Here is a 27,517-nt window from a genome sequence, read left to right on the forward strand (position 1 = left end):
AGTTCTTGGCTACGAATTAAAGTTATATCTTTGCTATCTAAATAAGTGCATGCATTCATTCAGTGAAAAAAAATATAAATGTTCCTGTGATTGTTGTACGGTAAATGTCACGTTTGGATTTTTTTTCAATTTATTCTTTATTCCAGATTTAGTTCTAATTTATCCTATATAGGATCATAAATCACTCGACAAATTTCATTTCTATAATACTTTCGTGGAGAACATTTGTCCTGCTGCCATTACATTTCAAAAGTATTTGCGTTGACACTGTTTGCAGAAGAATCATATTTTTTGTGTGTAATTAATATTAAACTTATTTATAACAATAGTTTAAACATGTTATTTGCAATTCTCAGTGAAGCATGCTACGTTAAATTTTGACAATGAAATGAATCCGTAAAAAAATTCCATGTTAGCGCCATGGCTCAGTTTGCGTGTCTTACTTGCGAAGCTGGTGTTATATCATTGATGGTCAAGCGGCATTTTCGATCGCTTAAGGTTCTTGTTGTGTCGGAAGACGAATAACAATTCAACTGTAAACTATTAAATGCAAAGTGACTTGTTATAACATAACCTAAAACAAGTTAAAACAGCTTCAAATTGCGACTGTTTCCTATTAATTTTGAGATCTGTCAATCCACTTAAATAAATCCACTACATATGCCACATCTGACCCTACTCTCAGGCAAGTAAGTAGGTTTGTAACAGTGGACTAGAATTTTCAGTAACCCTTGGCTTTTAAGAGTCTCATAAAACTATTTTCCAATTTCATTGAGATAGCTTCGAGAGTAGGGTGGCAGCTTATAGTCTGATGCCTGTGTAAGCTACACAACCAGACATTTCTAATGTATCAACATAATTTTGCGAATGTACCTACTTATTATTTAATTTTCTGTACTTTTGTCTTTATTTTAATGGCCTGGTGGCACACTGATATGTATGCCCGTTAATTGTTTGTTTATTATTAAATAATGTGAAGCACGTTGACTGGTCTCTAGATCAAAAACACACCAAAATATACAATAATACTCGGAATAACAGTCGAAACATTAATAAATGTAGCCCGAGTAATTTGCAATAGTGCATAGCACACATTGCCACTGTAGTTTGGCAGTTACAAGTTGGGGACACAACCAACTTATTTGCAGTCCAAACTCTTGTCTTTTTCCTCATAACTGACTCATGGGGCTCATTACGAAGCCCCCATCTTCTTAGTGGGCTATCACATTAATATTTACAGAATGTGTATATCATTTCCTTTTTTTAGAATTATTCTCAATATTATGTCATCATTGCAACATACAATTATATATTACATCATAATTTTAATTTTTTGTTGCTATTTATGTAACTTACACTTATTTATCTATTTAGTTACATATTATATTTAACCCGCCGAGCGTAAGGTTGGAAAAAGTAACAAAAAGCGCTAGGTGGGTGTAGCACACCCAGATCGTGATTGTGTGGTTATTATACACTATTATTTTAAATATCTATTTTCTTTGATATTAAACTGATATTTAGTTATATTTTGAACTTATTTAAGAAACAAATTACAATAAATAATTTAGCAATGTTATTTATTTAAGAAATTAAGAAAATTAATAATTAGAACTTACAATAATTAGTAATTTCACATGTTTATGATTTTTTGTCAAAAATATGAAAACAAAAACAATAAAGACTATTTTTTCTTTAAATAGACTCAACATAAGAACAAAATAACACTAAAAATGGATAATCAAACTAATAAAAAAAATACTTAATTCGTTTTGAGATTTTGTGCAGTTTTTACAGACGAGTTTTTGGTACTGTGAACCATTTTGTTCCATGTTTTCCCAACAAATAACTACCATTGCATTCGCCATTATTCTCTATCAATCCTTCATGCTGCCCTTCGTCATACATCTCCTACTCCTTTGTCACTTTCAAAATTTCTTTCGTTGACATTATCAATATTGTGGTCACTACCAGACTTGTCGGAAGAACTGAATTCAGTTTGATTGAAAAGACCTGATAATCTATTTGATAACAACTGTCTACAGTATTTTTGCGCACGGGTTATGCTTAGCTTATTTTTATTGCTTTATAACCTAGAAACAAGAATAACAACAAACAATTGTTCTGAATTTGCTTTTATGTGTAAAAAATAGAAAAATTCATATCAATGAATGTATGAAACATGAACATAGAGATGATTTAATTTGTTGCCAAATATATTTTTTTCTTTCTTTCTTTCATTCTTTCTAATTATTAAAACATAACAAACATCCATTTAAGATTCATTCTCACAAGAGAAAAATTAAAATAGAGTTTTTTCATAAAAATCTAACCCTATCATGCTTTCAGTATACTGGCCTTGGTAACGTCGTTTCTCAAATCCCACTATATTTTGATGAAAGCGTGCCCCTTGTTCTTGCGAATAAGCCCCCATAATTATTTATAAACTAGCTGATCCGGCGAACTTTGTTCCGCCTTAATGGCAATAAATAACGGGATAAAAAGTATCCTATGTCCTTCTCCTGGCTCTAAACTACCTCCCTGACAATTTTCAGCTAAATCGGTTCAGCCGTTCTTGAGTTATAAGTGGAGTAACTAACACGACTTTCTTTTATAATATAGATATCCCAATGAGAATGTGACGTGCATCTTTAGAGACATTCTACTATGAAGATGGAAAATTCAAATCGCTATAACTTTTTAAAAAGCAAATATTTTCGATTTGTAATCGCACTTTTTTATATACATTTGCTTACATAATCAGAATATAATAAGTAAAATCCATGCGCAAAAAAAATTTTTTTTTTTGTTGATCGGTGTAATCTTCGTAAGACATTCTAGATCTTTAGCCTGAAGAAAAACCAAAAAAATCCATAAAATAATAAAAATAAAATAAAATGTGTTTGATCAAATTCATTACAAGTAGCGTAAGGCGGGTGTCACGCACCCGCGGACAGCTTCAACCTCGTCCTCAGCATACCTCGGGCGGCGGTCGCCTGAAACAGTGGCAAGGGACGCTTCCGTATGCCCCTCCGCGCAGCTACTCAAGCGCACGAAGCATAACAACAATTCGTTATTAAAATATTAATCGATTTTTCAAGGTCTGGGTGTACCACACCCAACCTTACGCTCGCCGGGTTAACTAGCTTTCCGCCCGCGGCTTCGCCCGCGTGGAATTTTGCCTGTCACAGAAAAACTTCATCGCGCGCGTCCCTGTTTAAAAAACCGGGATAAAAACTATCCTAGTCCTTTCTCGATACTCAAACTATCTCTATGCCAAATTTCATCAAAATCGATTTAGTCGTTTAGGCGTGAAAGCAAGACAGACAGTTACTTTCGCATTTATAATATTAATATAGATTTAAAGCTTAAAACCTGTTTCAATTTACTCTTGGCTTATAGTTGTTTTCTTTGTTACAGATTTCGGTATTTGGTATAAATAAGTGAAAGGGAAACTTCAGCAATGGGCAAAGAGTGAGTACCTCCTATTTCCTATGTTTAAGTATCTTGCATTGCGATGTTATTGTGTGTGATGTGTTATACAAGAAAGATTCCAAAGTAAAGCACTTAGAACCATGCTCAGCATACCCCAATGTATTAGCAACAAATACATGTATCTTGACCTAGGCATAAACACTGTTCGTGAGGAATTAGTACAGGCAAGCCTGAAATACCAGGAGAAACTGGAAACTCATGCAAACGAACTCGCACAGGCCTTATGTGGAGAAGGTGGACTACAGTACAATCGACGGAAAAGACAAGGCATTGCCAGTCTCGCCCAAAGATTTGTAGACTGAGCCAGGAAGAGAGTTTGCTGGAAAAAGTTCAGCAATGAAGAGCTATCGTTTTAGCGCTCACCAGTTTGCACTCATCAAGATGGCGCCACTGTAGAGTAAAGTCCTGTCAATCGCCAGGGGTGCCAACTGTTAAGTATAAAAACGATAGCCCTCATTGATTGTCTCTCGAAGACAACATAAAACGTAGCAATAAAAAAGTAGCAATATTTGAAAGCCAAATAGATGCGATAACATTTTTATTGCTTGTCCTATATTGTAAATATTACTTGGGATGATTTCTTAAAATACTTAGAAGTGAGAGCTTTCGCCCACGGCCGTCTGCCGCCCACAAACACCCTTGCTTCAAAACTATTGATTTTCTCTTATAACCATGTCAAGGAATTACATATTGATTTTATCGTCTAGTAGTGTTACAATACATTGTATCTCCTTGACATCAGATTCGAGACTATTCGAGATAGGTAAAATGCATGCGCACTGACACAAGAAATTTACAGATAAGGCTTAGGCGGTTATCACACTGCGCCGCGCTCCGCCGCGGAGGGCGGGGCGACAGATTATTGTATGCAAGTACCTCAGTTTGTACAGAAAACACGCGCGGCACTTCACACTGACCACGCGTCCGCGCGCGTGATTTTTTATATGAAAATCACGCGCTCCGCGGCGGAGCCCGGCGCAGTGTGATAACCGCCTTAGCCAGTGTTGCGTTCACGTGCTATATAAGCATGTATGTAGGTACAAAGTTTAAAATATAGTTTTTTTTTAAAAAGATTATTAGCAATTTGTATTGCACAAATTAGTCGGCCACTCCGACCTCTTCACGTTCGGCTATCGTGGCTATGTTTTATATTTGTTGCCAAGAACATAGCTGATTCTCCCAGTCTGGAAAATTTTACCTACTTACTAGGTCTTTCGATTCACTTAGGTATGCTAACAAAAGATAGTATGAGTAAACACTAGCAACATTTTGATACATAACTCCCTTTTTTGACCTACTGCGTTTCTAAACGATTTGAAGGTCGACTTGCACCATAGACTTGCACACATGCTTAGCAGCTCATGAAGGGCTGTACCAGAAACATTGTTCCAATTTTTCATGCCGTTTCGTGTATGGGTCCATCTTTAAAGGATGGAGGTAAGTTGTAAATATGAGTATAATCCGAAATCGGCGGTGCAAGACGGTGCGCATGATGAATATATTTTATTAAAACTTTTTGACTCCTACCTTGTAGGATCTTGACAGTTCTTCTTGCATTATGGTTTTTAATCAAAATATGTCAGTTTTGATGTCAACCCATCGATATTTTACAAAACCACAACAAAACATGTTTATGTAATATTTTTTCCCACAAAATGACTTAATTTTTTTAAAATGGCACTTCCATACAACATCACAATGAACAACATGGATTTCACTATAAATATATCAATACAACTCCTCGGATCTAACGTAAAAACCAAGCGAGTATAGTAACTCTTATTTCTTAAGTGTTCCATGTAGAAAGGCTGAGAAAAAAGCAAAAGTAAAATTTAATTTCTGCACCTAGCGCTCCGCTTATCTGCTCGGAACATTAGGAACTGCGTTTTTGATCGGTTGCTATAAACCAAACATTTATCAACATTCACTATTGCAGAGTTGTTCATTATGTTGTCAATGGAAATGAAGATGTCCCGGAGAGTGTGGAGCCCTCGCTTGTAAGTACAATCTGTCGTGTGAATTGTTTCAGAACAAAACCTGAATCGGAGAAGTCGACCACAGGAGAGAGCATTGATGAAGAAGTCAAGAAGAAGAAGAAAAACAAGAAGCACAAGAAAAGGAAAAGAGAAGACAATGGTGATGAAAAAGGATACAAAAAGAAGAAGAAGTCCAAAAAGGAAAAACACAAAAGCCCCAAACCCGAGCCCGAAAGCGAGACCTCTCTCTCAGACGTTGAGGAACTGATCAAAAAGTCAAAGCAATGTAAAGCTTCGTTGAAGCACGGCTCCCTACATTCGCCGCTCTCCGATTCCTTCGGCTCTGGCTCCGTGAAAACCAAAAACGGTGACGCATCTGCAAAACCTAGAAGTAGTAGTCGAAACAATCACTCAAAAAGATCCATCGACAAAGATGACGCTTTAGAAATTATATCTTCGAATTCGGAGACAGAAAACTATCAGGAAGATTGTGCTAGTCCAGAGTTGACTATGATTGAAGATGATTTGAATTTGGAAGAGCTCATGAAGCAGAAAGAGCTTCTGCAAGCTCGTTTGGTTGCTTATTTTTCAGACAAAAGTGATGATGAAAGTTTTAGAGACTCTAAACATAAGACTGACGGATCCTTTAATGATAGGTCACCGTCGTACAGGCGGCATAAGGACCGGGAGGAATCGAAACGGAGCAGCAAACACAAAACCAGTAAAGATAGGTCTTCGGAGCGTGATAAGTACAAGGTGAAACGGCCGGAGGAAGATCTGCGGGAAATCATAAACAGGGAGAATCGAAAAGAAATGGAGAAGAGGTTAGAGGAGCGAGAATATAGGGAGAGGAAGGAGAGGGAACGTCGTAAGTTGCAGGAGGCGGAGCGGGAGCGGGAGCGGGAGCGTGAGCGGGAGCGGGAGCGGGAAAAGAAACGGGAGAGGGAGATCCGGGAGCGCGAGCGGGAGAGAGAGAGAGAAAGGGAGCGGGAGAGAGAGCGCAGGTCTTCGGAACTAAGGCGTAGAGAGCGGGACATGGCGCGGCATCGAAGATCCAGAGACCGGTCGGTGACGCGTAGGGACCGCCGGTTCTCCGACCGAGACCGCCGGTCGATGGACCGTGGTCGAGATCGGTACAGAGACCGGTCGCGGGACCGAATCGGTAGGGGCGACCGGGACAGACGGCAGGTATACATATCGTTCCACCAATCATCGCACACCAAAAAGCTTTTGCAACGCTTCTAAACACTTACTAACTCTTCCAGCCTTTCCATGCCTAACTCATTAATATCACCATAATTCAGCTTTAAGTTACGCAAGTGCGCATCGAAATTACAATTTATATTATGAAAATGATACGCGACGTTAAACCCTTTCTTCGGTGTAATAGTTTCATAATATTTTTTCAATTATTTTGAAAATTTTACTTCTAGTGATCTGTTCCAACTTTACTAAATAATGTTACGAATCTATATCTATATTGCGTTGCGAATGGCAAAAGGAACTAATTCCATATTACTTAAATGGTTTGCCTAGATAAGTATACTCGTAGGATAGTGAAATTTTTTTGAAAGATTTCATCTTGTGTTTCATAGAAAATTATTATTATACACAATGAGAAATGAAATATAATGAGGTATTTTCGGTGATAAAAAAATATATGTGTAATCGAATGTAATAAGTATAAAATTATTGTTTAATAATAATGAAAAAATCTTATCGTCCAGTTTCTACTATTAATAATACATTTCATAAAATGAAATATAATCATTGTAATTTACATTTATATTTGCTAATTGTGTTACACAAGCTTCTTAGTTTTCATAATTTTAAGGTATAGGGTACTTGACTATTGTACTTTAAGCTTACCTTATTTCTGACCAAAATATTATATTCCTTGCTACTTATAAATTTTAAGAGCGTTTACGTCTAGCGTGGCATGTCAAGTTTAGGTAATTTCGATGCTATTTTTATTCACACTAAAATAATTGTGACTGTGTGCGTGTTCTCACGCTCTATAGTCAAACCAAAATACTTTGATCCACCATCGTAAAAGTGTGCCAGGCTGTCAAATGACAGCTCAAGGAAACTATAAAATCTTCAAATCTTCCAACACCGACTCCATAATTATAAATCATGGTATACATTAGTCCTAATAAATAATAAATACGTAAATTCTTTATCAAATAGTAAATTATCAAAGGTTTTTTTACTATTTTGAGAATATTTTGTACAGCCTATGTTCAGCAGAAAAAAAAATGAATTTTAATGGTGAGAGATTTTTTCAATTCGGTTCTATTCAAAACAAACTTTTCCTGTTAACTATTCTTTTTTTATCCGGAAAATGCATAACATTTCATACCCACCAGCTGCGGGGGCAGGTAGTTGTTTATGTGGGGTTCTTCCTACCAGAAGGTGGGTAGCCCACTAAAAACCTAACTGTTTCTGCCATGATCCATATGAGTGATATGATGGAACGCGGGACATCGCCATTGGCTGTTGCCTGTAGCATTCGTCCTTAGCCGCCACCAGACACCTCCATGTCTAGCGACCGAGGCCTGTTAGGAAGGGACAGTTGGAGACCATAAGCTGTCCTCTTGCGCCCAGGGTGTCGGCGGCGGATAACCGGAGTGTCGGCTGAGGCCTCTCGCTCCCCCTTTTCACTGCTTCTTTCTGTGAAAGAACACTTTCACAGAAAGTAAGCACACTATACAATCAGATTACACCGGTCAACAAAAAAAAATTTTTTTTTTGCGCATGGATTTTACTTATTATATTCTGATTATATAAGCAAATTTATATAAAAAAGTGCGATTACAAATCGAAAATATTTGCTTTTTAAAGAGTTATAGCGATTTGAATTTTCCATCTTCATAGTAGAATGTCTCTAAAGATGCACATCACATTCTAATTGGGATATATTTATAGATAATTATGGGGGCTTATTCGCAAGAACAAGAGGCACGCTTTCATCAAAATATAGTGGGATTTAAGAGACGACGTTACCAAGGCCAGTAAACTGTAAGCATGATAGGGTTAAATTTTTATGAGAAAAATCTTCTATGGAACATGACAGGAAATTAGAACTTTTCATTTTTAATAAATATTTGGACTCTATTTTAAATTTTCTCTCGTGAGAATGAATCTTAAATGGATGTTTGGTTAGGGATTGCAATCCAGCGGCGTTTTCAATCCAGCTGGATTTTTGCTGGATTGACCTGAATCCAGCTGGATCCAGCGCGGATCCAGCAAAATGTGGAACGCAAATAAAAAGACGACATTTTTGAGACTTTTTTTTTTAACCAGTTTTCCGCCCACGGCTTCGCCCGCGTGAAAAAAGGGCTGTTTTTAGGGTTTTCCCAGACATTGTTCGAATTTTTCTCGCCGTAAAAACCATACTTGGACTTCAACCAACATTTTAAAAAATTGGTCCAGGCGTTGTTGAGGTCGGCGCTTACCAACACATTTTGCGATTCATTACTGAGAATGCCCTTTCGGTTTCCACACTGGTCGGTTTTAGGATCAATAAATAGTGAATAGTAGAATGACCACGACCGCTCTGCCAAGAGCGTAACGAATAAGAAGAAGAAGAAGAAATAGTCATACACCATAGATAAATGTTAACCTCGCACTCGTTCGGTCTCATATACGCTCATTTCTTTTTTCAGTACCTTTTCGTAATCTAATTGACCACTAAACTTGGCTTTGGCTTTTGTTTATTAAAGTTCTCCTTCTCTCTTTTAAGTTCCATCTCAAGCTCTTGCCCTGAAGTCATTTTAACGGGTTCTGCGACATCATGTAGACCATTCTCTTCTAACTCCATGATATCTTTATCTTCTTGCACATTTTGTTTATTTACTCGTTTTAACAAAGTTTTCATCTCCTGCCATATCGCATTCTTTTTTGGCAAAGGAAAATAGACAGTTTTTTTTACTGCTTCTTCATACTTTTTTGGATTTTTCAATCACACTAACGTACCAGTAACTTCGGTGAGGCGCCATTAAACGCACAAAACAACAGAACGGCAACGTCACCGCGCCGTTTTGAAAATGGCGGCAATTCGAAACTAAGCAATGAAAATTATACGTCTGCGGATCCGCATCGCTGGATCCAGCACTGTATGCTGGATCCAGCATGTTTAAAAAGGCGCTGGATCCAGCTGGATTGCTGTATGCTGGATCCAGCAATTGCAATCCCTATGTTTGGTGTGTTTTAATAATTAGAAAGAATGAAAGAAAGAAATAAAAAAATATATTTGGCAACAAATAAAATCATCTCTATGTTCATGTTTCATACATTCATTGATATGAATTTTTCTATTTTTTACACATAAAAGCAAATTCAGAAATTTTTTTTGTTGTTATTCTTATTTCTAGGTATTAAAGCAATAAAAATAAGCTATGCATAATCCGTGCGCAAAAATGCTGTAGACAGTTGTTATTTGTCTCATAAGAATATCTATATATATAAAAATGAAACCCGTTTCGCGTTGTCACGGCATCACGTGTGAACGGCTGAACCGATTTCGATAATTCTTTTTTTTAAATGTTTGTGGAAGTCCAAGGATGGTTCTTACGGAAAAAAATATTAAGAAAATCTCTACGCTAAGGCGGTACGAAGTTCGCCGGGTCAGCTAGTATTTTATACTAATGTAGATATTGTTTCCGAAAGCGAGCGGGTTCATTCCGTACCTGTACGCTTCATGCGTTCTCTAGCAAAAGCTGAAAATCAGTGTTCTGCCCTTTTGAGGGTAGTGTTTATACTGAGCTCTTTGCAACTATTTGAAACGCTAGTCATCTTTATCTTCTGTTGTTTTGTCACTTTTGTTATGTTGCAACTGTTGAAATTATTACTAAGCTGTGTAACAAAATACCAGTGGTGTCACCTAGTGTGTTTCTTGACTAACTAACTTTATTTCGATATTGAATTGAATTTCAATAGCAACTATACATAATGTGTGTGTTAAAAGCATTAAAAAAAGTGTGTGTTACAACAAATAAACAATTTATCTATCTATCTCACGCCTCTTCCCGATTGGTAGGGAGAGGTCATTTCCAACCGCCGCTCGTTCGCTTAGGCTGGGCACTGTTGGAGCGTGTCAGTCTGCTGCGGTGACTCACGTGCCAAGACTGCAGTGTTAACTGACAACCATCTACAGGCTCTCGGCCTATACGGTGGAGGAATGGCCCGAAGCACCCATGGCCCGGTAGAACCTGGGTCGCCCTATGTGTGAGGCGATCATGCCGTCGCACCCACTCCTCTAATACAGGCAGAACTGCCTCTATGGTGCGACGTAAAATTTGGCTGACGGCCGGGCGTACCCTTCTGCACTCTAGGGCCTAGATCCTCAAGCCTCTACCTTTTGGTTTCCACCTCTCGTGGTGCACGTACACGTACTTACATTTCCCCTTGGGACTTATGGTCACCTCGCAACTGGCGTCTATTCTCGGTTGTCGACACTAGCTTTGTCGCCACTGAGGATAAATGGCATAAATAATATCGATTGTCACCAGTGGTGACAGTGCGACACATACTTTCCCAGTTGTAGCTACAGGCTTTCTCACAACTTATGACAAATTAGAAAAATACATCCCAATTATGCCTAGTGGGGACGTACACAAATATTGACGCAAATGTCATCGTGCATGACATACGTAAAGTAAAAGTCAAGTAAGACCAGATGAATACAAATATTATTAATTTTATTTTGAACTAGCGGCCGCCCGCGACTTCGTACGCGTGGACCTCGTTTTACTCCTTAGTTCGTAAAATCTGTTGTTTGATATCATGTTGATAGATGGCGTTTCACGGCTTCCCCCGCATGAATATTTACGAACGTCAAAAACAGTAGTTTGTCCAGCGCTGTAGATTTTAACCAATGACGATAGATTGCGCTTTTTAGACACGTCTTATTTATTTGTTGAAATTTATTTGTCACATATCGTCATAAATTATAGCCTATATGTTAATCTGGGTTATAAACAATAATACTGTAAAGTTTCAACTAAATCCGTTCAGTAGTTTTTGAGTGAAAGAGTAACAAACATCCAGACATCCAAACTTTCGCATTTATAATATTAGTTATAGTTATAATATTAGTAGGATATGAAGTAGGATTGTTATACGTCGCCACTAATGACAATAATTTTTTTCTCATTTATCCTCAGTAGGGACATAGTCAGTGTCCACAACCGGGAATAGACGGACTGCGGATACTATGCGGTATCCACGAATTACCTCAGCCTGTGCCTCAGTGATATTATGCGTTGCGCTTTTTTCAACAGTAGGATGCTCCACGACTACACAGCACTGTGCCATACTCGAGCCCCATATAGGACCATATAACACGCGACGCAAAAGTATAGTCAGCGACTCAGTGCGGCCGGGCCTCCGTGATTAGGCATCAACCGGCTTAGTGCGCCGGCGGTAGCCAAAAGCTTAGGGGTGAGACGATTCAAGTGGCCGTCAAATGACCACTGTCCAACTAACTACAATCCGAGGTACCCACCGCAAAGATTTTCCGACTGTAATATGTTGTGTATGTTCCCCCTACAACTAGGTGGGACCCTGCTGGCAGAGCATTTCTAGTAACTATTCTGTAACCACCTATTTATGGCAAATAAATTATTAGTATTATTCCTCTTTATAATATTAGTATACATACATACATAACTTGCTGTTCCAAATTTTCGTCATTCGTTTTCGTTTCATCGCTAAAAATAACTTAATTTTATTTTCATTACGTCTGAAATATAATTTGTTGTAAAAATAGACTGTAATGAAAAATAACAATAAAATATTTTAATTACCACGTGATCGCAAAATCTACCACCAAGAATTTGCGGATACACTATAAAAGTCCAGCTACCTGTCAAAGATCAACGTACGCGTGACACATGTCAGCAGAGCACCGAGCGACGTGACCTCACTCTGGAACGCCTCGAGGCGGACTGAATTTGAACGATTCGTGCGCGGCGTTTATAGTACTTTTCAAATACTCATAGAAAAAAAATTACAATGAATTATTTTAAATTTCAAAGTAAATATTTTAGATAAGATATTCTTCTATTATATTAAGCTATTTTTGTGTTGAATAAAGGAAGAAAATTGGTAAAAAAATCACTTTGATTTTCGGGTATTTCACGTTCTTTTAATTTGTGATTTCTTATTGTAAAATGCTTAATCTAAAAATTTTCTCAGATAACTATTTGCCCAAGGATCTATGCTATAGGATATAAATGTTTGTTAAATCGTTTTCACAGTATTTTTATAAAAATTTCAGCTTGTAAACTAACGCTAAAGTGGAAATTTACAAAACCTGTGTGGACTTATCTTGATAGAATTCTTAAATACTAAACTAATCGCAATATTTTCTCAATTAACTATTTAGACGACGAAATTGCCTAACTATTTATGCCTATAACATATTTGTAATATTACTGGTTAATGATTGTAACGAGTTGAAAAAGTACTGTTTTTGCGCCAAACGGCGTAAACGCTCTTAATACGAAATGTGTGAGAATTAGAAACCAGAATTCACATGTACCTACATTAAAATCGTGTCAAAAATGGTTAAACAGGGTTTACTTTCAGGGTATAAATAGTTATAAAATCACACAAACATATTTTAAGATACATATTTAAGGCTTTTCATATTCTATAAGAACAGCTTGCAGATTTGTGGTGCAAACAGTCATTGCTTTGCTAAGTATTAAGTATTTATTAATTTAATTCTTTTTGAATTGTATTCACGATGATTTTCATGATTGTCCATTACAGTTAAAAATAAAGTGTAATGAGATATACCCTTTATTATTCCATACCATTGATAGGTACACAATATCATTCACTCCATTTATACCATTAAGCCTGTCTCACCTAAATACTTACTAAAACCTGGGTTGGTAACAGATACATCTCATTGCTATCCATTGTAGAACCAATGTGCAGATGACGTCACATCTAAAGCCCGGTCGCCGAGCATGTAGAATTTCGTCCAATGTCCCCAAGCTATCCATCCTTATTGCTCGCACGTAATTATGTTGCTGTCGCCCTCGCACACTCACTGCGGCCGCCCGTCGCACAGTCGCGACAGCAATATAATTGCGCGCGAGCGATAAGGATGGGTAGCTTGGGGTCATTGGCCAAAATTCTACGTGCTCGACGACCGGACTATATAGCTAAATAATACTGTGGCATATTATGTACTTGTAATAAAGATGATTTTGCAACAAAAGTTTATAGTCCAATGTGCTGTCGTCTGTACTACAGTCAGCGTCAAATAGTTACAACAACCAAAGTAGCCAAACGTCTTTGTTACAATTGAAATAAGGTTGTGTTGTCAACTTTTTGGCCATTTTGGGTGTCACGAACTATTTGACGCTGATAACAACTATTTTTGCAACTAGGAACGCTTCGCCAAAATCACGCCCACTGCTCATTCAGTCGTACGTTTCATCTTTAGTGGTGGTAAAGCCTGGTCCGTGAGCACGTAGAATCCCGTCCAATGACCCCAAGCTACCCATCCTTATCGCTCGCGCGTAATTATATTGCTGTCGCGACTGTGCGACGCGCGACCGCAGTGAGTGTGCGAGCGCGACAGCAACATAATTACGTGCGAGCGACAAGGATGGGCAGCTTGGGGTCATTGGGCGGGATTCTACGTGCTCACGGACCAGGCTTTAGTAGACTAATTATGCAGTTACATACTTAATAAACTTACTAACAAAGGTTGACCTCTGATATTGTCGTTTTGTATGGAGAATTTAACGAAATTTATTTTTCCATACATGATTGATTGCGACTATTATTTTGAGACGCATTATGCTATACGCGTTATAAATTCGTATTTTTATTAGACAGAGTAACATGGATAATAATTATAATACACCCTACCTCTCTCAAAAAGTTATTGGGGTGAATAAGTTACTTACCTGTAATAAAGTTGGAATATACTATCCCGGGGAGGATGAATCTATATTTATTCGCGTAATTAGCGAAAAGTGCCGTGATTGAATAAATAAGAAAGTGAGATTTATTAAAATATTCGCTATTTATTTTATGCTATCAATTACCGAAATTATAAAACTAATCGTAGCTGTATTCAAGTACCCTATCTTAATGTAGTAGGGTTAATACTGGGACGTGTAAGTGCTTTTTAAAAGCCTACTTGCAAAAATAAATGAGTTTTATGAGTAGGTACTTATCTTAATGCTTTACTGACATAATATTGATAAATCAATTTCCTACCGATTCCCTAATACCAGATTAAATACAAATGAGTAGGTCATCTTCATTGAAACGCCCGAGCGCGGTTTGTATGTGAGCGCGCCAATACGTATGCGGCGCGCACGCACGTCGCACACACTGACAAAATTTATCGTGGATTAGCGGTGAGTTGCCCCGAATTTTGTCAGTGTGTGCGTGCGCGCCGCATACGTATTGGCGCGCGCTCACATACAAACCGCGCTCGGTGCGTTTCTATGAAGATGACCTACTCATTTGTATTTACTCTGCTAATACTTACTCCTTGCACAGGACTCTACCAACGAGGTTGCCCAGATAGTGCCGAGCTCCAGCGATGAGGAGCTGGACATCTCCGTCAACACTGATGATGACGAAGAGACGGAGCAGCAGATCATCGAGCGGCGGCGCCAGGAGAGGGAACAACTCATGAAGGTTAGTGTCTAACGCCCGTATTCACAAACATTACTATGAGGTCTCACAGTGCGCGTGGACGCACAGGGTGACACACGAACCAATCACAGAGCTTTATTCAACGCTGTGCGTTCGATTTTCTGCTTCACTTAAGCAAGTATCGTTTGTGAATACGGGTGTAATACTCACGGACATTGCCCGCGGGCGGCGTGACCGGAGGGAGCGGCGAGCGTTTGGCGAACGAACGAGCAATGTTCGGTTCGCGAGCGAACATCGAAGAAGACGATCCTGACGCACTCTCTTCAACGACTGCACTAAACGGTCTCGATAATATTGTATATTTATACAGAATAGAAAATTAATTTCATACAGTCCACTCTTTTCATTTATAAACTTCCACTACACACACTATCGAAGTAACAGTTAGCTATATTCATCATCATCATTTCAGCCATAGGACGTCGACTGCTGAACATATGATAGGCCTCCCCCAATGATTTCCACAATGGTTGGTTGGTGGCGACCTGCATCCAGCTATATCCAAACCTTTTTAATCAGACTACATTTATCAAACAATCAGGAATGGTCCGAATTCAGGTTCCTATCACGATTGTAAACGAGTCCCACATATTTATTATACTAAGGGTGAGTGGCACCACCTGGCCTTAACCGTAATTTTCACGATTAAACCGGTGTGTTTTGTATGGAGTTAGACAGATTTTTGACGTTTGTTATAGTTAAAGTAAGATGGTGCACCAAGCAAGTTAAAGTCCACATAATGTAGAACTTTGAATCTACTATATAAAAATAAGTCGGCTTTTCCTCCCTGACGCTATAACTCCAGAACGCACGAACCGATTTCCACGGTTTTGCATTCGTTGGAAAGGTCTCGGGCTCCGTGAGGTTTATAGCAAAGAAAATTCAGGAAAAATTTAAAGGGGATAAAACGGGATCCACGCGTACGAAGTCGCGGGCGGCCGCTAGTATTTTAATAGTTATAAATATTCTCAGAATACTAAATAAGATTTTGATATCGTTTAAAAAACGTGTGTTCACATCGATTGCGATGAACGTAATGGAGACTGCGCTATTAAATGTAGCAGTTATTTGCAGGGGGCGCGGGTGATGTCACCCCTCGTAAGCCAGTGTGTTGCCCCTGACAACTGTTTTGTGCTTAACCCTTCCCATTGATACTATTATGCCCGATTCATGTTACATTTTGTTAACATTCAGATTAAAATCGTGTTTTTATTTATCGCTAAGCACTAGAATCTGATATGTGCTGAATAACAGAACAATAAAAGCTCTATTATTACCTGGTATTATTATTTAAAATAAAGTTTTTACAACTTTTTGTTTAAATCAAAGATACATCAATAGATTCTTCAATGTACGTACTCAATCCCTCATTACAATATGCATTCAATGTTCGCGAACACCTTAATTACTGAGCCCTACACCGTCCCAATATTGTAACAATAAAATGGTCCTCCACAGAGGCTAGGCGGTGACAAGCAGAATTCCAATCAGGTGCAACAGAACCCCGTGCCAATACCGCAGACCGAGTCTGCTACCACCAAGGGCTCACTCACTCCAGAAATAAAGGTTTTCCGGGACACTCAGCCAGAAAAGAAGATCGGATCGCCTCCCAAAGAGCAGACGAGCGAAGCACTCATAAAGAACATAGAGAACGAATCAAAGACAACCATAAAGCTGGAGAAATCCAATAAAGGCAGTGAATGGGACATGTTCGCTGATCAAGACAACTACAGTGTTGATGTGAGTACCGAAATACAGTGTTCACAGTCAAACAAAAAGGTGGGTTACCAGTTATCAAATTATTCGATTGTTATTTGGATTTCGGATATAGATGACCTAAACTGAACTGTCCCACTAAACTCATTGACAGGGAGGCGCCACCATCGTTCAACTATATGGTTATGGTTTCCAACATGGCAAAAATCGGAACCAGTAATCCGGTATTGACGATGGCGCCCCGCTGTCAATGTCACGGATAGGACAGTTCAGTACCAATGGTCTATAAGAGGATTTACTCCGCTATACCTTTCCAATATCTGTCACTCAACACAGGTAGCTCTAATAGTGGAAATGTATTACAGTCTTAATACATTGTAATCGTTACGGAGTAGACCTCTAGTTCATTAGAACTTCTATTTCGAAAATAAATGTTATTCTTTCTATAGTGAAATACATATTTACTTGCAGACTCCCACAGCTGGCAAACCGAATAGCAAAACCGCTTTAGAGAATCCATCGCTTACAGACAATTGGGATGACGCCGAGGGCTACTATAGGTACGATTTGTATTTTATTTGTTTAATTATGTCTATAAATAATCAACATAATATTCCGCAATAGTGTACATAAAATACCTTTTTTTGGTTGAATTGAGAATCGAATACGATCGAATCGAATATGTATTCCTAAACAGCAATTTTACTCCCAGACTATAATAGAACTTTGCCATGAATGTCTGATTTTTATGATCACAAACTTGTACGACAGTTTTTACAAGAAAACCATAGTAATCCACACGACATGACATCATCACGCCTGTATGAAATATTCGACTACATTGTACCCCTCAATATACCTGTGTAAACTTGTACCCCTCAATATACTTGTGTCAACTTGTACCCCTTTATATACCTGTGTAAACTTGTAGCCCTCAATAAACCTGTGTAAACTTGTACCCTTCAATATACCTGTGTAAACTTGTACCCCCAGGGTACGCATCGGCGAGACGCTCGACAACCGGTACAGCGTGTACGGGTACACCGGGCAAGGCGTGTTCTCGAATGTTGTGCGCGCACGCGACCAGACGCGCAACAACACAGACGTCGCGGTCAAGATCATACGCAACAACGAGATCATGTGAGTTGATACTTTATACTATAGTCTGGTCCCCGAGCACGTAGAATTTCGTCCAATGACCCCAAGCTACCCATCCTTATCGCTCGCGCGTAATTATATTGCTGTCGCGACTGTGCGACGGGCGCCCGCAGTGAGTGTGCGAGCGCGACAGCAACATAATTACGCGCGAGCGATAAGGATGGGTAGCTTGGGATCATTTGGACAAAATTCTACATGCTCGGAGACCGGGCTTTAGACATAGACACTAGCTGTGCCCGCGACTTCATACGCGTGAAAATAGTTTGAATAATATTTGCCGTTTTTGCAACATTTTTCTTTACTAATCCGTCCCTATTGGCTGTATAGTGATGTTATACAATTCATTTTTACGCAGTTGGGTTTTTTGTTTTTGAATTACCAATCAGATTCCATTATTTGCACATCTCCACTCTGCTCCGCTTTGGTAGAACAAATGCGCCCGACACTTCTCCGCTCATAGATCGAGCGTCTATAGAATTTGACAGCGGCGGCGGCGCGATAAAGTGCGGAGAAGTGCGGAGCGATGCGGCGTTTCATAGATAGCAATTGACTGACAACTGACAGCTACGCACAGCTCACGCATTTCGTCTCGTCTCCCAGTGACCCAGTTTATATTTCAACTGTTTTCTCAGCCATACGTTCACTGTTAGATAAAGAAAGATCAAGAATTCTCAGTTGTTTTGAAAAAGAGTACATTTGAGTTGAAACTGCCCACTTAAGATCAGTACTAAAATAATAAAATTATAAAATTAGTGACATGTTTCTTGCGCTCTCAGTACTGAGAAAATTTTACGTTGATCCACATCAGCAGTAGGGTTCTGATTAAAACAGTTGTTTGAGACTTAAGTGCTATTAAAGGCCGACATACCGAGAACAAATTACAAACAGGATTAAACTTGTTGGTCCACTTTTTATTCAAACGTAACGAATTCGCGATATCCGAGTCGCTATGCGGATTGATTTTATTTTCGTTATGTTAGCCCCTTGATTTTAGGGTACTTGGTAGCAGATGGCGGTTAAATCCGTTAAAGTTATAGTACACCCACGAAGGGGAGAATGGTTGAGATATCACCGTAATTATTTGGGATAAGGGCTGTTTTTGAGTGCAATTTGGATGTAGCCGTCTCAAGGTCAGTTTTGTGACCGGTTATGTTGTGAAGCAGTCAAAACTACCCTTAAGATTTGGAGAGGTGTGTTTGTATTAATGTTGCATCCTCAGGATCATTTGCAACCAGTTTTTATCACTGCATTGTCGAGCCATATTATTGGTTGTGTTTGTCTACACGGTGGGGTCGATTAACTTAATATTTTGAGGGTCATTTGATATCGATACCAATCAATATGTCGTCCGTTTATTACATTGCGCAGGTGAGCGATGCGAAGATGCGTAACGGAGTTTTTGCAGCTGCTAGAGCTATCATTTGCCCACATCTCTCGGATACATTCCTCGTACTCGTTCCTCTCTTGATTTGTATGTGCAAAAACCTTGCTCCGCTAAGGAAGGGCCTATTCACACTTTTCTATACAGACGCGATATACGCAAAAGTCGAACTCTATCTAAAGACGTTTGTAGGAAAAAGTGCGCATATTTTAATAAAATGTGGTGTGCCCTAAGCCGCTTCGCAGCCTTAAGGACGTCGCGCATTTATCAACCCGGAAAAGTGTCGTAACAGTATCAACTCGATATGGTCACCAAGTATTCTTTGTATGAAACTCCATACTGCAACGCCCGTATTCACAAACATTACTATGAGGTCTCACAGTGTGCGTGGACGCACAGGGTGACACACGAACCAATCACAGAGCTTTATTCAATGCGTTCGATTTGCTGCTTCAGTTAAGCAAGCATCGTTTGTGAATACGGGCGCTATTCGCACCGTAAACGTCTCGCCTCGCGATTGGAAGCGCGCGAAAGGCGATACGGTGTTGATCCCTTTCCGAGTTGATAAGTCTACTATGAACTTTGATCTTTAAAGAAAGAAAAACATTTATTTGGTTCCAACTTAAAATATAACACACAGAATCAGATAACAAAAAACAAGTACAAGTTAGAACCAAAATTGGCCACCGCTCAGCTTGTGTCATGCTCTGGAGTGGTAAATAAAACCAGAACACGACGCTGTTATTCTGCGGTGACCATTTTTGGAGAGAGCTGGAAACAAACATGAGATGAGACAATACACAAAAAACAAACAAAAGAGAAAAAACAAAATAAAAAAATACAATATTAAAAGAAAAAAAAAAGTAAATAGAGGGCGCCACCATCACATACGGGTTTTAGCAAAATTGGCGAAAATGCACAAGTTCACCGCCATCAACAAAGAAGAAGTTGTTTTGTTTATGACATTTGCATTTACTCGTTGCCTCCAGGCATAAGACGGGTCTCCGTGAGCTGGAGATACTGAAGCGGCTTAACGACGCGGATCCCGATGACAAGTTCCACTGCCTGCGGCTCTTCCGGCACTTCTTCCACAAGCGGCACTTGTGCATGGTGCTCGAGCCCTTGTCTATGAATCTGCGAGAAGTAAGTATTTATTCATTAATTCACTGACAGTTTTACCACTCAAGTCAAGTCAAAATTTCTTTATTTGTATAGACTATTAAATAGTTCTTACAAATCGTCAAATATTTTGCTCTTATGGAGCCTCTACGTGCACGATACGCTACTTTGTGTCAAAGCCGTTAAGTTTGAAAATAGCTTGAAAATCGTAGTAAAACAATGAAATATTTTTACTTGCTAATTAACACACCTTCTGTCTACACGCGGCTGTCAATAATAGTGACTGTCACACTGATGTTGATAGCAACTACCAAAAAAGTTGCTGATTTCCAACTTGAACGAGATGTGAAGTCGCCGACTAAGTCTTAGTATGTAGACTGCATTTGTCCTTGCAACTTCGCCCAAGTGAATTTTCTATCACACTGTCATAATGATACTTTTATGATAAAGGCCAAAGTTATTGATTCAGTGTCCCTTGAAAGAGGAGCTATAATCGAGTTATATTGTTTCTGCAGCAGCAAGTGGCGGCACGAATGTTCTGGTACTAACTCATGCTATGATACCCCCCTCCCCCCCTTAAAAATAGTCAATTCGCCTAATTAATCCCATTTGTCCAGGTCCTCAAGAAATACGGCAAGAACAGCGGCATCCACATCAAGGCGGTGCGCTCCTACACTCAGCAGATGCTGCTCGCGCTCAAACTGCTCAAGAAGACCGGGATACTGCACGCTGGTGAGTGTCTAGACTTTGGTTCCCAAACTTATTTGAGACGCGCCCCCTTTCGACCATTTTTTTTATGTGACAGTCCAGATTATTTATTGGTGGGTCGCAGGTTTTTTACACTTAAGTACACAGATGGCCCGCGCCCCCCTTTAAAGGTCTTTGCGCCTTTCAGGATTAGTAACCAGTTTTAGAAATAATCAAGAGAGAATCTCTATACAGTGTATAATTTTAAGATCAAATAGGCCAGTGCGACGCGTTATATGTCAACGCTGCGATCTCTGTACCTTACCATGTAGAAATAAAAAGGATTTGAACTAAGTTTTGGCTTCCGCAGAATAACAGAGTTTCTGGGTTCTACTATCTATAGAGCGGTGGCCATTTTTGGTTTGACCCTTTTACTTATACAAACTGTGTTAATTGTTCGAACCAAAATAAATGTTTTTCTATTTCTATAACTGTAAACTTCGTTTTTTCAGACATAAAGCCCGACAACATCCTGGTGAATGATAGCAAGCTGATGCTCAAACTCTGCGACTTCGGTGCAGCCTCACACGTCACAGACAACGAAATCACCCCCTACCTAGTCTCCCGTTTCTACCGAGCTCCAGAAATCATCATGGGGGTCCCCTATGACCACGGCATAGACATGTGGTCCACGGCTTGCACAATATACGAACTTTCCACAGGAAAGATCATGTTCAGCGGCAAATCCAACAACGAAATGCTCAAGTATTTCATGGACCTCAAAGGAAAGTTCCCGAACAAAATCATAAAGAAAGGACATTTCAAGGAGCAGCACTTCGATACCAATTGCAACTTCTTATACCACGAACTGGACAAAATTACTGAAAGGGTGAGTTTTGTTAGTCTTAATTATTTTTTCTTTTTAATCATTTGCATGGCGAATAATATTTTTATCGATTGCCTCTGGTGATGTAATCTCCCCTGGTGAAAGTATACAAGCATAACTTTTAATATATGTAAAGTAATATGAAACATGTAAACGCTCAATTAAATGCAATATTGGAAATGTAACAAAATCCTAATCTAAAATACATTATTTTTAAATTCGTTTCATAAACCGTTTCGTATAGAAATATGGGAGTTTGTAAATAGTTAATCTTTATATTTACAGGAAAAAATTGTCATCATGTCCAGTATAAAGCCGACAAGAGATTTACAGACCGAACTAGCTCCGCCCCACCACCGACTACCGCCGGCCGAAGCCAAGAAGATATCGCAACTGAAGGACCTTCTAGAACGAATGCTTATGCTGGACCCTGCCAAGCGGGCGTCCGTCAACCACTGCTTAGCCCATCCCTTTATACAAGAGAAGATTTAGATGTAATCTAATCTAATCACAACATTTTCTCCGCGATAGTTTAGAGATTCCATTACATATTAAGATGTCAATACAAACGTACCTTTTTATGACAGTTTTCACTTTTCCTGTGACGTCACAAATTTTTAGAGATGCTAACACCGTTCCTTTTCTGTTTTAGGGCATCAATTTAAAACCAGGTTTTATATAGCGTTAATTTGGTTCCTCTTTAAAAGAAGTACTTTCACTTGATTTAGAAACGACAAAATTTTGACGTTACAAATTATAGTCTGGAGAAATTATTTTGACATTTACACGTATTCCACATCGCCTGCGCCAATTTTGGGGAGATCCCGTGGGGGTTAGTTGAATAGAAAACATGTTCTGTTTTAATGGTTTATATTTATTGACGTCAGTGAACAAATCAGGTGTTATTTTGTGTCCTAAAGTGCAATGAAGTAACAAATTTAAAAGGTTTGGTTGCCGTTTATTTAATTAGATCAAAATTAACAAATTAAATGATTGCGGCGCGTGCGATGCAGACATTCACAGAAAGAAACAAAAGCTGTCATAGAAACAATCGTTTTTCCGGTTCATTACATTATAGGTGTTATGTGTGTTGTTAAAAGTATCAAAATGAAGCATTCTAAAATTGTTGAGGCTGGAATTTGGGGTCACTGACCGAAATCACAAATCTGTACATAAATGTTTACACTGGTAGTTCATAAGGAAACGAGTTGTGCTCATTAGCATCATCAGCATTGTTGACAGCACTGCGAAACGTAGGCCTCTGTACCCCAAGCACGGACAACTCGTAATTCTAGAGCTGTACATATACAGGGTGATTTTGTTATCAGTATCCAAATGTTTTTAATAAGTTCTATAGAACAATATAACAATATAACTTTATCTTAATTATTCTTAATCGCGGTATTTTTCGCGAAAAAAATTATTGAAAATTTAATTCGTGCTCATATCTTAATTTTTAAAGGTTAAGGCTTATTTTCGCGTACCATTGTCTATTAAGCTTTGTAATTAACTGTGTGTACGTATTTTTCAATGAACGGAGCAAATTATCCACGTGAGTCAATTTTAAATCGCGCGCAGCGGATAGAAGTAATTAAATATGAAAAAAAAAATGTTTTCTTTACGTAAATCTATTAAGTTACTGATTCCGAGTCGCTCCTAAAAATTTGGATACTGATAACAAAATCAACCTGTAGTTGTCATGATAACTACTGCTCTACGATTATGAGAGTTGTTCGATTATGCTTGGTAGACTGGCACTTTGGCTGGAGAAACTAACGCACTCAGCTGTGTGTGATGATGAAGATAATTTAATACAATTTGAGTTTTTGTCACGCGTAGGACCATGCTACCACTCACACAAAATACGCTGGCGTTTGTCATTTGTATAAAAACTTCACGTCGTACGCACTCTGCTGTGTGCCGGAAATTTTAAACTTAGTAGCGTACCTAATAAATTGATTGGTGTGGCGTGTAAATAGCCACACCAGGAATAAAAAATTGCGGGGAAGAAAGATGATGCGGGGGTCGGCTGGTGACTCCAAACAACTCAAAAATACAGCTGCATAAAACGGAAACCACCAACCTGCGGATCAGAAGACGGAGACCAGGCTTCGAGGGTCGACCCGTCGATATTTCTTGCGGTTTTGATTAATTCAATTTATATTCAGCAAATATTCAGCGGATTTTTCACATTGACTTCGTTGACAGACGTTCCAAGAAACATAGAGTTTTTTCTTAATTTTCCATAGAGGTTTTTCGCGAAGGTTGGCTCCTGCGAAGGTGCTGGCCCCGAATCCGATAAACAGATTAGTGGGAAACCATCTCATGCAGCTAGATAATTTGAGAGTTGGAGCCACCGAAGAAAAGGAAGAGAAGAAAGTTGGACATAGGCCCAACCATTGATATTTCGTCGAAGCTTGTAGATTGTAGATATTTCAAATTGATGTGATAATAATTCGTTATATTTTGTTTAATGAATTTTATAAATGTGATATTATAACACACTATCTTTCCGCCCGCGGCTTCGCCCGGTGTTTTCCCCGAAATTATTCGAATTTTTCTCGTCGTAAAAACAGCTAAAGCAGACAAGCTAAATTACATACATGCATTTTTTAAATACCTTTGCCAAGAAAACTTTCTGTACGTAGTACTTATTATTATTCTGTGTATACGTACAACGTACAGTCATTTTTAAAAGTGATATTGTGCCAAGTTTAACGCCTCTGACACACAGTCGACGGAAGCGCGTCGTGTTGTTTCCATACATTTTCACATTTGCCCCGGGATGCTTCACGCTTTTCTTTATTTGTTACAGATCTCTGTAGATCCTAAGGAATACATGTCATGTTCAGCAAAGAACTGAAATGTTTTTAAATATTTCAATTATTGATGCGAGTGTTTTGAACATGTAAACATTTCTTGGTATACTTGAAGGGTACAGGGGCAAAACAAGAAATGTCACAAAAACAAAAAGTTACGTAATGTGACATTAAAATTTTTTAAAGTTTAAAATATTCTTATGTGTCACTTAAAATTATAAACTACTAATATGAATACATATGACTATTACTTGTTTTTTCGCTTTTTGTATAATTTCAAATAAAAATACGCGGGAAATCGAAAATATTGCCATCAAAAATATACTTTTGAATTTTAGGGACATTCCTTGTTTTGCCCCTGTACCCTTCACTTATTATAGTATCATATTTATTGATCATTTTAATATTATTAAATGACGCCCGGCTTGAATGCCGTTTATTAAATGTGTCGTATTTATATTTCCTAAATTACGAGTGATTTTGAGAAGTCAAATCACTATACCACTTTCACTTTTAATTTCAAACAGTACAAATGAATTTTCATCATATTCACCATTGATTCAATCATAAAATTAAAAATGAACCTACCAAATAAACGCAAATATGAAAAATATTATTTATAATTTTTGTATTGTATGTATACAGGGTGTCCCGTAATGTAACGTCAAGCCGGAACTGGGTGTTGAGGCAAGTGGTGCTGGTTATCAGAAAAATATAAAAAAAAATCTATGTGGCATATTTTCAAAATAATAGGCATTTAAAAAAAATCTAAAAATTCTACTCCAGGTGACGGTCCTTTTACTCGTGTTGCCACAAATCTTCACTTTTTCCAAATTTTTTTTTGTTACGTAACCCTGAATAATGCTTCTCTAAATTGTTATCAAAATTACAAAACCAACTGCTCCAGCTTGGATGAAAAAAAAAAACATTAATCCCAAAAAATATTTCAAAATAAAAATTTTGCCTAGTTTAAACTGACTGTACTGAAAAAAAATGTTCTACGCGAGTGTGGCAAGTGACGTCATAATTTGGCGCATTTAGTAAGGATTCCAAAATGGTATAACACTTTGTAAAATCTTGCTGTAATTGTCGACAATTTTTGTTTATTGGAAATAATCCCGTTTTTAACTTTATCTACCTTGGTTAAAAATATTATTCTAATGTGCCCAAAATTCAAGTTTCTGGCTTAAGTGAGGTGGAGCAGCCATTTTAAAAGGTATGAGCGGGACGGAGAGGGCCATCTTACCAAGCAGGGATGTTATGGATATCCGTAACCGTAACCGAAACTATCGGATATTCGAAATAAAAAAAGATCCATAACCGTAACCGAAACGGATTTTTTCAAAAGTTACGGATAGTTTCGGATAAAGGCGGAGTCTAAGGGTACAATTCCAAACTGCAAAACTCTATGAAATCTGCAGTATACACGCCGCAGCTGCAATGCCGCGCTGCCGATTTCATAGTTTTGCAGTTTGCGGTCTGCGTCCCCGTCTTGGAATTGTACCTTAAATCTTAATATTTGTTACCAACTTGTCTGGCATTCGCTGGCACCATCTATTATGCCAGCCTGTTTTACCTTTATCATACATAGGTGTCGTTTTAGTTGGTACATAAAGTAGCTATGTGGGTCACGCTCACGCAGCATCTTGCTATTTGTATTACCTACATTTTTGAAATTCTAATAATTCCGTAACCGAAATTATCCGAAACTTTCGGATAATCTGAAATGATTTCATATCCGTGACCGTAACCGAAACCGGTATAATATTATTCTAATATCCGTAACCGTATCCATAACCGAAACTTCATATCCTTATTATCCCTGTTACCAAGTACAAGTGCAGGCAGAGCAGGTAGTAAAGGCGGGCGCGCACGGGTGACTTTTGTCACAGTATGTCAACTACTAATTACTGTTATGGTGACAAAAGTTTCTGTGACTGACTGTACGGTAGTCAGTCACAGAAACTTGAATTTTGGGAACATTAGAATAATAATTTTTAACCAAGGTAGATAAAGTTAAAAACGGGACTATTTCCAAAAAACCAAAAATTGTCGACAATTACAGCAAAAATTTACCAAGTGTTATACCATTTTAGAATCCTTACTAAATGCGCCAAATTATGACGTCACTTGCCACACTCGCGTAGTACATTTTTTTTTCAGTACAGTTAGTTTAATCTAGGCAAAATTTTTATTTTGAAAATTTTTTTGGGAATCATGTATTTTTTTCATCCAAGCTGGAGCAGCTGGTTTTGTAATTTTGATAACAATTTAGAGAAGCATTATTCAGGGTTACGTAACAAAAAAAAATTTGGAAAAAGTGAAGATTTGTGGCAACACGAGTAAAAGGACCGTCACCTGGAGTAGAATTTTTAGTTTTTTTTTAAATGCCTATTATTTTGAAAATATGCCACATAGATTTTTTTTTATATTTTTCTAATAACCAGCACAACTTGCCTCAACACCCAGTTCCGGCTTGACGTTACATTACGGGACACCCTGTATAAAAGTCGAATTGTGAATAATTTGGAAACATCAAATTGGCTTATTGGTAATCACAGAACTTTATTGTGTTTAATGTTTT

At 38.3% G+C, this 27,517-nt stretch overlaps 1 protein-coding gene and 1 long non-coding RNA gene across 3 annotated transcripts in view; both read left to right on the plus strand.

The window, feature by feature from the left end:
• LOC135086721 (uncharacterized) overlaps window positions 1-27,517 on the plus strand; it is a 227,931-nt gene that overhangs the window by 198,898 nt on the left and 1,516 nt on the right. The window lies entirely within an intron of this gene.
• Window positions 47-25,574, plus strand: LOC135086805 (uncharacterized). Of its 2 annotated transcripts, none has more exons than XM_063981598.1 (11): window positions 47-100; window positions 3,421-3,474; window positions 5,525-6,659; window positions 15,009-15,149; window positions 16,626-16,907; window positions 17,355-17,443; window positions 17,877-18,023; window positions 20,412-20,565; window positions 21,159-21,273; window positions 21,741-22,117; window positions 22,400-25,574. In XM_063981598.1, the coding sequence occupies exons 2-11, from the start codon at window positions 3,464-3,466 to the stop codon at window positions 22,604-22,606; spliced, it is 2,658 nt and encodes an 885-aa protein (XP_063837668.1). In that variant the 5' UTR covers window positions 47-100; window positions 3,421-3,463; the 3' UTR covers window positions 22,607-25,574. The 2 variants fall into 2 exon arrangements, with proteins under 2 accessions (XP_063837668.1, XP_063837667.1); XM_063981597.1 differs by lacking the exon at window positions 47-100 and adding an exon at window positions 118-293.

The sequence above is a fragment of the Ostrinia nubilalis genome, chromosome Z (genome assembly GCF_963855985.1).
Source record: "Ostrinia nubilalis chromosome Z, ilOstNubi1.1, whole genome shotgun sequence".
Classification (NCBI taxonomy): Eukaryota; Metazoa; Arthropoda; class Insecta; order Lepidoptera; family Crambidae; genus Ostrinia; species Ostrinia nubilalis.

Bases quoted from the DNA above. Each gene is read 5' to 3' on its own strand.
- LOC135086805 (XM_063981598.1), top strand. The intron at 18,024-20,411 runs GTGAGTTGATAC...CGTTGCCTCCAG, and splicing joins ATACGCAACAACGAGATCAT to GCATAAGACGGGTCTCCGTG. The intron at 21,274-21,740 runs GTGAGTGTCTAG...TCGTTTTTTCAG, and splicing joins GACCGGGATACTGCACGCTG to ACATAAAGCCCGACAACATC.